Below are 15858 nucleotides of genomic sequence, written 5' to 3' on the forward strand. Positions count from 1 at the left end.
TACCGTACCCCGGTACTCATAGAAGGTGGATGGAGTACCAATGAAATCTAACCTTTGATGCAGAAGGGTATTATAGACTTTTTATTGTTTTTATTAGTGGACAGTTTTATTTAACCTAATGACGCCTTCCGCCGCCGGCACGGATGAAGTGCCGGCCGGCGGTCACCCATCATCGCATCTACTTCAAGGATGGGGCTGTGCACGCATGCCGCCGCGCTGGGCATGCCTAATCTGCCGGTGCAGCCGCACAGCTACATACGTTCTAGGCTACGAACTGAATGCAGTAGGGTCAAACACATCGCATATCGCACCACACGCACATACAAGGCCGATTGATGCCTGCAACTCAAATAGATCCTTTCTTCCTGTTGTTTCTTGTACTTCTGTAAATCAATGGGCCTTATAATCACTCAAATTATTGTTCCTCTCAATCCCGTCGGCATGAAGTAGTATTGCAGTGCCGAGTACTGGTTCAATTTAGACGCGGCTGGATTGATTCAGTTTTGAGTTTTGGCCAGAGAGCAACAGCTCGATTGGTTTTCGGCACCGGCACGTGACTGCATCAGCTGGCCGGCAGTCCAGCTCCGCCATGGCTTCTACACGCTGGACTATGAGTCTAATAGGGTACCATTGTCGGCGAAGCTCGTTGTTAGTTAACTGTATTCTCATCACCATCGGCATTTACCCCTTTACGGAAAAAAATTAGGAGACCCCTTCCCGATTTTACCCCTAAAACGATGGTACTCCCTGGCATTGGTTAGCGGTACTCCCTGATTGCTGTTTCGGAGTACGGATAAAATCTAACCGTTAGATTGAGAGAAATGAACGTCCTATATAGTAAATTTATGGATACAGTAAAAGAGCTCTAGAACTTACAAATTTGAAATGAATTTAGATGTAGTTTTTGCATATGGTAAAACTGTAATTTTTCGAAACTGTAGTTTCTGGATTGATTATGTGCAATTATTTATGCTGGCCGTGGTATAAAGAAAATTAGGCAACGAGAAATATTAACAAAATATATGTAGAGTCTCTTGAATGTTCTTGTGCTTTTCCTATGAAAATCCAGTTACTTACGCTGCGGCACCATGCTTTGTCTTCTTTCATGTGCCGTCGCAACCCTTACCGCTCCTGCTGCCTCTTTCCATGTGTAGCCTCTTCCCCTTTGGAGCTGTCTCGCCATTTATGATTTATGACATTGAGAGTTTCTAACAAAAATAGAAACACTATCAGAACCCAAACATTGAATATGCGACCAAATTGAACAACAACAACGGCGGTTCATCAATCTCATAGTACTCAGCATGACAATTTATTTGACCATACTTTTTAAAAGAACCAAAAAAAGTAGTATATGTGTATTATCATAATTGCCAGCTATTACTACCTGGTTAGCAGAGAAATGAAGATCATGGGCCAATCAATCTCCAAGGGCATGGCATTCGAGGGGACGAATGGCCCTTGATGCCAATCCACCACCTCCTCCATTGTCCTGGTTTCGAGGTTGGCAGTGTAAACATGCATGTTGTTATCGCTGATGAGAAGTGTGCCACACTTCTCTCTCAACGCACATAGTTGAGTCTCCTTCTCAGGTTGCTTTAGCTCGATCATTCAAGTGCATAGCCATTCTGATGTGACATCCGTGTTGTGTTGTTTCTCTTGTTGTTTCCAGATCACTAGTCCGGACCCTGAACTTTGCAGCCATAGCAGTGATAGCGCCCCATTGGCGGATAAAGTAAGGCATGGGTGACTCAAGAATTGGTAGTATTCCTTGAAAGGGAGCTTCGTCAAGGAGATGTGCCCAGTTCGGGCGTTCAGATTAATGACATCACAATGTTGTTCTCCGTAATAGTGAAATACCCAATGTACCATGCCACTGCATACAATGGCATCGCTAAATCGCGCGACTTGGTGTGACTGCGGACCACTATCGAAGCAATTGGTATCCACGCTCCAGCTTGCTTTGTCGGACGAGATCACACGTAGGCTGTAGTTAAGGTCATCATTGGCCGAGCCGATGATTACCACTTTAAATAAACCCGAATTGTCGGGCAACACTGGCGGCAACGGCTCGTCTTTGGAGCGGCAATCCGCACCGGTTAGAATGGCATAGCCGCTGTAGTTGCAATTGAAGAGCGAGCCGAAATATATAGTAGGGAGCATGTCCCAAGTGCCGACAAGCAGGTTGCATACCGCAAGTTGGAGGATGGTGTGTTCCATGTTTCCAAGGGTATCGTACGTTATAAGGCGCACGAGGACGAGGCCATGACGCGCGACGAGCGGCACCGCACGGTCGAAGAGGCCGTCGCGGGCGGCTGGTGGTGCCCAGAGGCGATCGTGGCGCCGGGAAGAAGCAATGCTCCCAGGAGGGAGCCCCTTCTGGACGGCGACACTCCCGGATGAAAAGGCCGACGAAGACGGCGGGCGCGTCCTCCGGCCAGCGGCGCCGGAGGAAGGAGGGTTCAATGACGAGACGGCGCCACCTCTTGCACGCCATGGCACAGCGGAAGATATCAGCGGCCTCCTTCACGCGGACGAGGATCTCTAGTAGGACATCGTCCGGGATCGACGCTGCGGCCATGGCCGCAGCCTCTTCTTCCATCGATCTTCTGTTTGATTAGGGTGTGATTAGTTAGGTCAAACATACGTAAGTACGTTTTTTAGGTTGCCGACTCGATGCCCAATCCAACGTACGTACGCCTAATCTATCTCCGTTTCTCATTCAGGCACGTCCAGATACTCTTTGAATATGACAATTTACCACCTTGTGATATTATTATCCTTGTTTAAGCTAATCATCTCTAATTTTCAGTAATTTCCTTTCATAGGCTCTATTCAACTTAAAATTTACTTGTGTGGAGTTAAATGCCAAAAGGCTCGTAAGGAGGAAGAGGAAGCATCTTTTTTGTGTGAAAAAGGATCCAAATCTATTATAAAGATTCATAAGAAAAGTACAAAGCACTCTAAACATAATACACATTACACCAAGGATGCTACATCACTGAACAACCACTTGGTCCACTTACCACCCAAAACGAGGTGCTCACGCGTTGTTGTCGCCACTTCCCTATCTGAGCCGGCTTGACCTTGTCGATGACAGTCGAGAAGTCTTCATGCAGGTGTCCTTAAAGACCAATGCCGCACCGCAGTCGTTGTCATTGAACCCTTGACTTAATCTGAAGCGCCTTACACTAAATCTTGTCAGCACACACGCGCGGAGAGAAACCTTAACCTTGCCGCCCCAAGGAGACGACGGGAATCTATGTCGAAGCTCCGTCGACTCCGTTCCAGTGGACCAACCCAAGGAGGATGCAACCCAAAAGACCAACTCAAAGATGAAGCGTCGCCATCCGCTAGAACGTCGTCTTTGAAAAGGAAAAAACCTAACCTAAAATACCGGCTGAAGTTGAGGCACTGGAAACCCCCTCCCACCACTAGCTGCCTGAGCGGGATCCACGGGCTCGCCGGCGAAACTTGAAGGGGATGAGTGCCCTGGCATCCACAAGCGGGAGTGGGAAAGACAAAGCATGAGGAAAGAGAAGCAATTTTGATCTCTTAACTATTAATTATGAAAGTCTATATTTTGTGTCCCATTTTGAAACCAGTCATAGATTGTTCCTCAACTACCAAAATGGTCTAGGTTTGGTCATTGTCATGATTCAAAGTGATCTTAGGGTAGCGTAAGTGCGACTTTACACACATGGTGACCTAGCGAGCAAAAAAATTGTGGTGGGACAAGAGGATATATTTTCAAGAGAAATCTTCCTGGAAATTCTGGGAATGGGAACACAAAACTAGGAAACAAATTTATGAACTTCAAAAATATGGAGAATTATGAAGAAAATATTTTGCCAAAATTTCAAACTTGTTTGAAAATATATATTTCTAAGAATAAACTAATAATCATATGATAGGGCAAAAGGTAAAACTAAAATACAAATACAAATACTTAAAAGAATAGGATTAAGCCTCATCTTGCGGACTATATTGATCCTACACAACAAGCATCCATTGAGGGTAGAAGAATTAGCGATAACATCATTATTTCTCAAGAAATTACTCATCCCTTTGCTCTTAATTCGTGGAATCATCATGCTTTCATGCTCAAGATAGATCTTGCTAAGGCTTTTGATCGTCTTGAATGGAGTTTCATTGTGTCTGCTCTTGCACGTAAAGGACTGCATAGTCATTTCATTAATTTGATTCGTGCTTGCATTTATTCTCGTACTTTCTCTGTACTTATTAATGGCAACCTTCTCATAAATTTAAAGGCTACAGAGGTATTCATCAAGGATGTCCCATGTCGCGTTATTTGTTTGTTATTGCTATATGAATTGTATGTTGCTCTTAATGAAGCTCTAGCTGCTCATCATCTCCAGCGTATTTCACTTGGTCCAAATTGCCCTTCTATTCATTCCCTGTTGTTTGCAGATGATCTGTTGGTTTGTGGTCAAGCCACTTGCAGGAAGGAAATCCGATGGCTCAATTCATCCATCACTTTTGTTCTATTTCAGGTCAAACCCCAAATTGGGCCAAATCTGCTATTCTTTTTAATACTCATGTTAGTCAAACCACTATTCAAGAGATTAAGCAAGTTTTTCATGTTTCTACCATGGATATCAATTTCACCCACCTTGGCCATCTGCTTATTCTTCCTGCAGAAAATAGAACTACTGCTTACAACTTTGTTCTTGATAAATTTTTGAATAAATTGCTTGCTTACAAAGCTAATATGCTCTCTCATGCTGCTAGGCTCGAGCTCATTAGGTATGTGTTCTCTACTATTCCTGTGTAATACATGTCTAACATTTTGTTTACTAAGAAGTTTATAGCCAAACTCACTGCTATTATAAGGAACTTTTGGTGGACAGGAATCAAATGAAATAATTCTAACAAGAGCCTTTGTTTTAGGGCTTGGAAGGACATTTGCAATTCCAAACAGGAAGGCGGTCTTGGCATTAGGAACTTGCAAGCAATTAATGAGGGTCTGGTTCTTGCAGCTGCTTGGAGGCTTGCTAAAGACCCTTCCTCCCACCTTCATCTTGTTCTCAAATCTATATACTTCCATGATGCCTCTATTTGGACTGCTAATTCCTACTCCAAAATCTGCTTTCTGGTCCTCCATTTTAAAAATGTTGCCTAAACTCAAAGCTCACTCTTTCTACCAACTCACGAATATATCTCTTTGGAGTACCCCCTTGGTATTCTCTTTGGGCTTCTATTCATGACGATCTTATTATTCAGTCTCCAGGATACATATATCCTTCTCTTGTTAAGGATCTTTGGATGTCGGGTCAGAAAGTCTGGAACAATAACCTCATTAACTTTTTCTTTCAACAGCCTCTAGCCTCTGTTATCATTCAAACTGATATTATTCACCAAGATTGCCCGGATATATTATGTTGGGATCCAACTCCTAATGGTACTTGTTCTTCCAAATCTACTTATAAATTGTGTTTGCAGGATATTCATGCCAATCCAATAAATACTCCTTCTCAAGTTTCTTTACAGGTGAAAAATCTTCTCAGGTTGATTTGAAGCAAAAGTTGATGATCACCAGAGTTCAAACTTTCGCTTGAAGACTCCTTCGGAAAGCTCTTCCCACAGGTTTGAGGGTCGGGCGCTTTCCATACATATTTCTCAATGTTGTTGCAGATGTGGTCAGCGAGAGGATGAGATTCACCTGTTTTTTCTTTGTGACTTTGCTAGAGCTGCTTGGTTTTCTCATCCTTGGTTCATTAGAACAAATGCTTTAGTTCAGAACTATCCCAATATTCAAAGTATTATTCTTGATTTACTTAATATGAACCATCCACATGCTTCTGTTGTCAACATTCTAAATTTTATGTGATGTCTTTGGAAAGCGGGGAATGATTATCTTTTTGATAGAAAGAAAGTTGCCCCTCACCAAGTTAATATAATCAATACTTCTCTATCTGCTGATTTATGTGATCTGCTTAATAATTCTTCACACCATCAGTCTCAAAACTCCAGTTGTATCTTAACCCATACTAATCAACTTCTCTTGCAGGGACAAACGCTTAAATCTGATCTTCTTATCACAGGACCGAAAGTATATACTTATGCAGCTTTTAAGTGCAAAAAGAAATCCAGGTTTATTGCAGGGAACAACAGCCACTGGAGTTGGTATCTACATTCTTTGCCGCAGGATCAGAAGGAAGTCAGCGTGCAGATCCAAACTTCCACCGCCATTACAAGTATACACCTCTGCAGGCTGAAGCTTTTGCTCTTCTCTTGGCTGCACAAGTGGCCAAATGTCTCAGCATCAGCCAGCTGACCTTCCTTACAGACTGTCTCTCTCTGGCTTCATTTTGCGGCTAGTAGGAAGATTACTGAAACTACTAATCCTTGGACTATCAACCTAGGGTGTTTCATATTTCGAGGGAAATTAATGGTATTGCTCATAATGTCGCTCATCAGGTTCTTAAATCAAATGTAGAACCTGACATATGTTGTTTTGCTTCAGCTCACATGAACATGACTTGCCTGGTAGTTTCTCTCATATCTAATTTCCAGTTCGAGGGCTTTGTAATCCATGTTGTACATTGCTATTGAGCTGAGCTGAATGGAAAGTTTGGCGCTTCATGCGCCTTTTGTTGTTCAAAAAAATAAAATAAGAGAAAGCCTTAATTTTGGAAAATTCAGAATATTCGAACTTGACAGAAAACTGATAACTATAAACAAGGTTCTCGATTCATTTTGTAAAGTACAAAGATATTTTTCAATTTCTACTAAGATATTTTTACTTGGAATTTTAATTCATGCACAAAGTATATATTTTATCTTTTGTTGAATATATTGTCAAGGCTCCTTGTGGAAGGTTACATACGATGTCTTGGTGTTGTAACATAAAAGTTGCAACTGTTTAGAACCAATATATATTCTACTAAAGCCAGAGAACAATTTGAATCTGTCATTTCTGGAGTTTAACAGGCTAATTATCCCTGAAGACAGAACATTTTTGTTCCTATATTTCCCTGAAATTTTCCATAAGGCGATGACCATGCACAATTAATTATATTGTTATTAAAAGAGCGCAAACAATCAGCAAATAAAATAAAAGGCAAAGCTTAGATAAATAGCTCCAGCTTTGCAGAGAAAACAGTTGAAGTACCACCATCCCCATCTGTATATGTTATGCTACAACAACATGCCATTACATCTGCCACAGGACAGAAAATTAAAAGGGCTAACGGCTTTCAGTCTCAAGTAGGTTACAGCTAACAGCTTTCTCTTTTCCCTCTCTCTCTAGTTCTAAATTTCTACAGCAGAGTAACAACAAGCCTGTAATTACTCATTCTCCACATCTTTACTCAGCTAGCTACAGAATCTACATTCTCCTCGGCTCCTATTACTCATTTTATTTCCGGTGACAAGGCGCACACATAGCCCTGACGCCTTGTAGATGGAAAAACGAAGACGCCAGCATGCAAACCTAGCCACTGTTAGCTGTACAGCTAGAGATGCTTTAGTCTTCAGGCAGCACACGGGACGGTTGGAGCCCGAGTCGCTTTTCTGCGCACAGAAGAGAGCGTCTTTGGGTTAGACACAAACCTTGAGTAGATGATAACCTAAGCGTATAGGGCTCATGGCCGATAGAGAACATACCTCCCGCTGCGACGAGCTTCTCCACACGTGCTACTATGTGCTTCCCATATGTGTATTTCTTCAGCGTGTTAAGATGTGCTTTGATCCTTGTGAGGATCGCCTCCCTCTGCTGGTCGTCACAGGTCTCTAACACCTTCTGTACCACGTAGTTTGCAAACTGGTCTTTCATCATCACCTTCAAAGTTCAATACAAAAAAACACGTCAGCAAAGCAACGAAGGAGCTTGAATCATGAACTACAAACTGGTCATCAAAGATACCACGGAACTTTATGTTGCACAACAATAACCAAGCATATATGTCTACAAATTGAAGGGCAACAGACCTCAAGATGTTCACTTTCCTCCGTGGATCCAAGCATTTCACCAATTAAGATTTGGCGCTCCACAGGATTCCCAAAGGATAAACACTTCTCAATGACATTCGAGGCAAACTTTTGCTGGCTCATTTGTACAATCTGCCCAATCAACTTCTCAATGATAGCAGATCGCTCATGGGGTTTGCCGTGTTCCATAACATGCTGTGAAATAAGCTCGGTTATTGAAGAATGAAGATGGGAGAGAATAGTGGTAAGAACAAAACACGTTTTGTAGAAAAAATGCATCCATAAAATAGGGAAAGTGTAGGCATCAAAATCGTCCATTTCAATATTCAGGCTTATTGTGTCACTTGTGCAACTGTCAAAACAACTTACTTGAGCTTGATTGTATTTTAATCTAGACTAAAAAGAAGTGATCCCAGAACAATAGGAGAAATGCATACCAGTTACAGCATGTATAACATTCACCTTATTTCCAGATATTAATGCAAAAAATATTGACTCGAGTCAGTAAAGGTAAAGGGGGAAGGAAAATCATACTCACTTTGCTGAGCACTGATGAAAAAACAGTCGAGTAAGGAGAAAACTAATATTATTTTTCCACGCAGGAATTTCATCCCAGCTGAAACCATTGAGATTACTTGTAATCATTTTAAGATGATAATATGGTCCTATTCCAGTTACCAAGAACCTTACATGTAATTGTCAAATATTTGGATCAGTTCCATTTAGCCCTATGGCTTGTGTTTTGCACGAAATAGATAATACCAGGTTTCCATTAATCAATCGCATCAAGTCCATAATTCATGAGATGTGGATTGTTTCGGAGACAGGTACCCACCAAAAGGTGATAATCCATAGAACAACGACCATCAATAAGAAAATAGCAAAAACAGTACTACCTCTGTAAAAAATGCAGATGTTTTACTGACCTAAAACGTCTTATATTTGTTTACAGAGGGAGTATCTTCCAAATATGTTTATGGCACTAACCTGGACAACATAGTTACCATACTGGTCTGTAGCAAGCAAGCAAACAGACTGGAGGACCTCATCCATCATTATTTGCTGGGTTTTCGGATCGTCACAGTGCTCCAGCACCCTCTGCACACAGTGAAAATGGTTAGTGAAACTGAAATAATGTGAGTATATTGCAATATACCACTACAAAGTACAAACATACCTGTATAACCCGACATCCATATGGATGAGTCGATAGCACCACAACTTGACCATAGAAGGTTGAAACAATGAACTCGATGACATTCTGTGGGATGCATTCAATGCATTTCTGTATAACGTGGTTGCCATTTTGATCACGTACACAACGCATCACATGCCCATCAAGCTCAGCAACCATTTTAGTCTGCTGATCTAAATCAACAACTTCTATGGCCTGCACAAATATCGCCCATCACATAAGTTAAAGAACATATTGTCTGCATATTTATGTCCTTCATGTTTTATATGAACATGTAACGGGTTTCCTTTTGTGCATGCAAAGTGGGTAGAATCAAACATGCCTGCAACCATCCAATATGCATTAGATAATCAGAAATGCATGCATATAATTAAACATAAGGTACTTTTTGTTCTAAGAGTTCTGTTGACATAATCAGACAATTTCCTGCCAAACATAAGGTAGCTTCTAACTGTATTATAGGTGCTGTCATATATTCCATACTCAAGCAATCAATTTATCATATGTTTGAATATCATGGTGCAGTTTCATCAAGAAGAATAGTTCCAGCTGAACATATTAATAGAAAGTACAGCAGTTCAGAGGAGAGTGTTACTTTCAAGATGACAATTATTAATTTATTTTACTACAGGGATATTTTCTAGTCTTGAGTCTTGACTAAAGCACAGCTAATAAACAGGTTCTAATTTTCCATACCTTTTGTATAACTCGGCAACCGTACATTTGAAGGCTGAGTGCCAAGACTCGCCCAATTAGCTGATCAGCCAACTCCTTTATCTGAGCCGTGCTCCCATGCTCAAAAAACTGGTTCAAAAGTTTATGGTCAGGCCAGGATGTTTATAGCACTGGGACAAATAATTGCTATGAATAGTTCAATACCTTCTGAACAACATAATTTCCAAAGACATCAGTCATCAATGTGAGAGCTTGAGGCATGATCTCAGTGAAAACCATGTCTTTTTCTTCAACACTGGCAGTTTCAAGCTTTTGCTGTATGAACCGACTCCCGTATTGATCAGCACTGGATAAAGTTCAATAGACAAGTTAGACCAATAACCTAAGTCTGTGAGACAAGAGATCATTGCGCATGATTCCTCGACAAAATATGAAAGGTGGATGGCCAATAATATAGGTAACTCTATGAAATTACAGATCTTGGATTTGCAGTTTAGTAGGTTAGCATATATAAGAACTCAGTGAGTACAAAATTTACCTGAACTCAACAACATGGCCAGCAATTTCACAGAGCTCATATGATCGGCTTTTGTTGCTCTTGAATTCTTCCAGAAGTGATGGAACCAAATTGGCATTCATCTTACCACCAAAATCTGAATTCCAGGAGCCATAGGAACCACCAAAGTTTCTCATACTGGACTGAAAGCGCATGCTGCGATCCACATGCCTCAGTGGACTACCAGGTCCACCTGGCGAAGTGGGAAATACAGGACTTGTCAAAGAGTTCCCAGCATAACCAAGACCAGACCCAAGATTCCCATAGTAGTCGTACTGCTTCTGTGACTGAAGCAATGGACCAAGATAATCATTCTGATGACCAAATAGATCCATGTAAGAACTTCCCAGGTTACCCCTCTCCATCAATGGGTCCTCACAGTTGGCTGCAAAAGCAGCAATTTCTGCTGCCCGAAGAAATTGAGCATATAGTGGATCAACAGGCAACTGATGACCAGATGTCGCAGTTGGACTTCCAATTCCACTGTAGTTTGCAAGGTTAGCTAAATTATGTCGGGAAGATAAACTCCCACCGGGCGACCGGGAACCAATCCTTGGGGAAGAAAAGCCGGATCCCAGGGATGAGTTGTCAAATGATGTGAATCCACCAGCATTGATCTGATTCCTCATAATAGAAGAATTCATAGAAGCTCCAGAATATTCTTGAGGCCCCTTGACATGACCTTGTTCAGAATGTTTCATGTAGGAGTGCTGTCCATTACCATGTTTGTGGTCCATGTATTGTTCATAGAGAAATTTACGGACACTATCTACATCCTGATGGAGCTTGGATTGGTCAGCATGTCCATTGACTGGCCTTGATGACGACAGGTTCATACCAGATAAAGCAGACACCAGATCATCAGATCCACCAATACTGGGAGAGTTGCGGTTGAAAGAAGATGAACCACCATTGTTCTGGTTATTGGTAGCACCAAGTTTCACACCAATCGGGGGAAGACAAGGACTAGGAACTCTCCTCACGAGCTCAGGGTCAGGAGATGCACTTCTTGAAAGTGATGACCCTATAATTGATGCATATGTATGTGTCGACTCATTATTCTGATTGCCTGGCAGGTGGGGTGCTTTGCTATCATACTGTAGGCCACCAATAGCTCCAGACTCATGATGAAGACCATAACGATTTCTAGAAGAACCCGACAAGTCAGTAATATTGCGGTTTGCACCCTGCCTGCTTGTATCATGTTGATAGGAGTCATCCTGCAAAACAAGTTACCTTGAGAAAAATGACAACTGAAGGAAAGACGGATTGAACTCTACACAAAGATTATGCCACCCACGTGCTTGCATAAGAAACCTGACCTAAATGTTCAGTTTAAATAGTAGTATTGTGTAAATGCAATGTCATATGCTCATGAGTCATGACCAAGCAAGTATTACAATGACATTCATATCAAATCCATTCTATATGTATAAATCCACAGAGGTAAGGCATTTATCATACCGCATTATTCTAGTCACAGATTTATACTTTCAGATACATCACTCATGCGTAGCAATGGAAAGCTTTCCAGGTAGGAAAAATCCCCAAATAGTCAAATATACAGGCAGAAAATTTTTGTATAATAATATTATGCAGCCTATGTGGAACCAGACTAAAAATAACTCCTACTAAGATGTATCTTATTGAACAGATGGAACCTAAGTCCAGTAACTTCCTATTCAACCAGTTTGCATCGTATTAAGATTTAAGACCAACATACAAGGAAAGAAAGCAGCCACCATTTCACCAATGTAACAACATCCAACAAGTTGAAAGTAGGAACATAATGCTTTTGGCTCTAAATAGTCCATTGGTCGACAACTTTTTTGAAGAAGGGCAGCCCGGTGCATATAGCTCCCGCTTGCGCAGGGTCCGGGGAAGGGTCCGACCACTTCTTTTGAGAGAGAGAGAGTGAATTGGTCAACAACTTGCGCAGCTGGAAAACCAAGCTTTTTGCATGACCATACCAGAAATACATTTGTTAACAGGTCCAAAACTTAACAAACATAATCAAAGAGTCAGAGCTTGAACCATCTCCCACTTCATCCGCTAAACAGTCCACACAGATATAAAAATATACGACATATATCACTATCAGTAACACCCGAACAATCCGATTCAGAGACAAAAAGAGCAGCTGACATATATCAGTATCAGTAACACCCAAACAATTTGATTCAGAAACAAAAAGAGCAGCAACACAAGCATATACCCCAACACCAGCTCAAACAGTAACATACCTCAGATGAGCATGAACTCAGCCACTTGACTGAATGCTAAGAGGCAACAAAACCAATCAAACTAACTGAAAATCTAACCACACGCCACAACCTCTCTAACATGAGCTTAATAAGACAGGAGTTCAGACAGGGAGATGTTCTTCAGAAGCATCACCTGAAAGAGACCGGAGAAGCTATTCTGCCTGCCAATCTCGAGCACTATCATGCATATAAAAATCTATGGCATATAGCACTATCAGTAACACCCGGACAATTCGATTCAGAAACAACAAGAGCAGATGGTATATGTCACTATCAGTAGCGCCCGAACAATTCAATTCAGAAACAAAAAGTGCAGTGACAGAACCATACACCCCAATACCAGCTCAAACAGTGACCATAACTCAGACGAACATGAACTCTGGCCACTTGACTGAATGTTAAGAGGCAACAAGAGTAATCAAACTACACGTCGCAATCTCTCTAACAGTTAGCAAGACTTACTAGACCAGAACATTAGCATCACAGCATTGACACAATCCAATAGCATATACAGAACACTGACATGTCCTTAATAAGACAGGAGTTCAGACAGGGAGATAGGTAATCTTCAGAAGAACTACCTGAAAGAGACCGGAGAAGCTGCTCTGCCTCCCAATCTCGAGCCCAGGCATCCCAATGAGCCCGTCTCCGGGCCGCCCCGTCCCGGCGCCGCCGCCGCCCCCGGGCCTCCTCCCGTCGCCGATCCCGCCCAGACCGGGGCCGGGGCGGAGCCGCTGCGCCGACCGCCAGTCCTCCCGGGACAGCAGCGGCGGCGGGAGGCGCGGGTTGACGCTGCCGCTGGAGTAGTAGTAGGAGTGGTAGGCCGGGTCGGCCCGGAGGTCGTCGTCCAGGAAGGCGTCGGCGCCGTGGAGCGCGCCCGCGGAGCCCTCGACCGTGGGCGGGGCGGAGCCGCTGCGGAAGAGCTCCATCTCCTCCTCCAGCCCCCGCTCCCCCTCCGGGCGCCGCCACGGCTCCCCCCGCGTCGCCATCTCCGTCACCATCCCTATCCCTCCACAGAAACCCAAACCCGGCGGCGGCGCCGTAGGAAGCTGCTATGCCACCGCACGGAGCGCCCCCAAGAAACGAAAAAGGACTGAACTTGGTAGGATTCAGCAGGGCTAGAGACCGGATTCCGCCATGGATTGGGCGGCCATTGCCGCGCTCGAGGGTGTGGGGGAGTGGGGGGAAAGGAGGAGAGCGGAGCGGAGCAGAGCAAAGCCGCTGTCTTTTTTTTAAACAGGGAAGGGAGTGAGCTGGGGCGAGAGAAGTCGCTGTCCGGGTGTGCGGCCGGGGTTAAGTACGACGGCCGGCGAGCTGGGCGCCGTCGGATGGGCAAGCGGACGGGCGGGATCTCGCCGGGGGTGGGGGTGGGGGTGGGGTTTGGGGGCCTAGGGTTTTGCGGGCCGCGCACATGCTGCACGCGCGGCTCGAGCCAATGGCCGGCCGACGAGCTTTGTTTGCCTTTGCTGCTGCTCCCGGCCGTGGGTGGGGTTTGGTTCCCTGGTTTTGAGTTTTCTTGTTTGAGGCCTTTTTCAGGTTGACCGGCCTCTTTTGTATTGTGTGCGAAATTTGAAAAAATGCATATAGTTTTCGTATAACCATATGCAAGCATACCGTGTTTGAGAAAGAACATTGCTTCTGCCAGAAAACCGGGCACGTGTCTACGGTTCGACGGCCTAAAGGGTCGTGTTACTGGATATGAAAATAAAGCCTTATCTCGGTCGTCTACAACCGTACGTGGCAACGATGACGTGAGGACGTCTTTCCTTTTTAAAGGCGCTGCTGCGAAAAAAGCCAATTTAGTCATTAGGTGTTTTTTTTCATATCTTATAATGGTTCGGTCGTAGTTTACTTTGTTATGTACTTTGCCAATAATTAATAAAAATGGTCGTGTGCATCACACTGATGTAGAGGGCGGGGGTTTTAACCTTTTTTTGAAATAAAAATATGTAAGAAAGCCAAGATGACGAAGAATTCAAATTATGGGATGAATGTTTTGTCTTTATGAGTGTCTTTTTTCACATGCGCATACCAGTGTTATACTCTTTTTGCTAGTAAAGCCAGATGATTGTTCCTAAAAAATAGGTGAAATTAAATTATGTTCATTTTTTACCAAGAAAATCATGTGAAGTAAACCCCAAAATCAAAACTAGATTTTTCCTGACACATGTCTTTTTAATACATCATGGGGGTAAAACACCCTCCCGGTTCCATATATTCATAATGTGATATGAAACCAAAGTTGGTGAAGGTCCCAAACAAGGTTCAAAAACTAAAAACAGAAGTAAACCTATAGCGAGCTATGCAGAGCTGCCAAGGTTCAAGGTTCAAGTTTTGAACTCTGTTGGTTTTCATAGCAATCTCGAGCATTGTGCTCCCGCCAGCTTCCACCCTGCTTCTCTTCCTGATAGCTTGAAAAGGTTCCTAGTTCTTCTTGTGCACCTGTGGAAGTATCGTATAGCATTTCGAACAGGTGGTGCTTTTGCAGGCGCGATGATATCGTGTTGTAGGAGATATGCCCTAGAGGCAATAATAAATGTTATTGATTATGTCCCTGTTCATAATTATGATTACGTTCCATGCTATAAATGTTGTGGTTCTCGAGTCTACAATAACCACGACGCTCAGAGGAAGACTCATATGCACGTATGGAATAATAAACGATAAATTGTATTCCTAATCTGGCCTTTAAGACTAGTGTAGGATCGGAAGTATGTCTAGAGGGGGGTGATTAGACTACTTGACCAAATAAAAATCTAGCTTTTTCCCAATTTTAGTTCTAGGCAGATTTTAGCAACTTAGCACAAGTCAAGCAATCAAACTACACATGCAATTCTAAGAGTATAGCAGCGGAAAGTAAAACAATTGCATATGAAGGTAAAGGGAGGAGTTTGGAGTGTGCAAACGCAATTGGAGACACGGAGATTTTTGGCATGGTTCCGATAGGTGGTGCTATCGTACATCCACATTGATGGAGACTTCAACCCACGAAGGATAACGGTTGCTCGAGTCCAGGAGGGCTCCACCCACGAAGGGTCCATGAAAAAGCAACCTTGTCTATCCCACCATGGCCGTCGCCCACGAAGGACTTGCCTCACTTTGGTAGATCTTCACGAAGTAGGCGATCTCCTTGCCCTTACAAACTCCTTGGTTCAACTCCACAATCTTGACGAAGGCTCCCAAGTGACACCTAACCAATCTAGGAGACACCACTC

The 15858-nt window shown here is 43.1% G+C and overlaps 1 protein-coding gene across 1 annotated transcript; it reads right to left on the bottom strand.

Moving 5' to 3' along the window:
* Positions 1-7073: 7073 nt before the first annotated feature.
* On the bottom strand, positions 7074-13915 carry LOC125550262 (pumilio homolog 1-like). Its single transcript, XM_048713221.1, has 9 exons — positions 13225-13915; positions 10362-11599; positions 10028-10169; positions 9845-9952; positions 9131-9343; positions 8941-9051; positions 7954-8148; positions 7630-7804; positions 7074-7536 (listed from the first exon to the last, which is right to left on the bottom strand). The coding sequence occupies exons 1-9, from the start codon at positions 13642-13644 to the stop codon at positions 7490-7492; spliced, it is 2649 nt and encodes an 882-aa protein (XP_048569178.1). The 5' UTR covers positions 13645-13915; the 3' UTR covers positions 7074-7489.
* Positions 13916-15858: the final 1943 nt, after the last annotated feature.

This window comes from Triticum urartu, chromosome 4 (genome assembly GCF_003073215.2).
Source record: "Triticum urartu cultivar G1812 chromosome 4, Tu2.1, whole genome shotgun sequence".
In the NCBI taxonomy this organism is placed as follows: domain Eukaryota; kingdom Viridiplantae; phylum Streptophyta; class Magnoliopsida; order Poales; family Poaceae; genus Triticum; species Triticum urartu.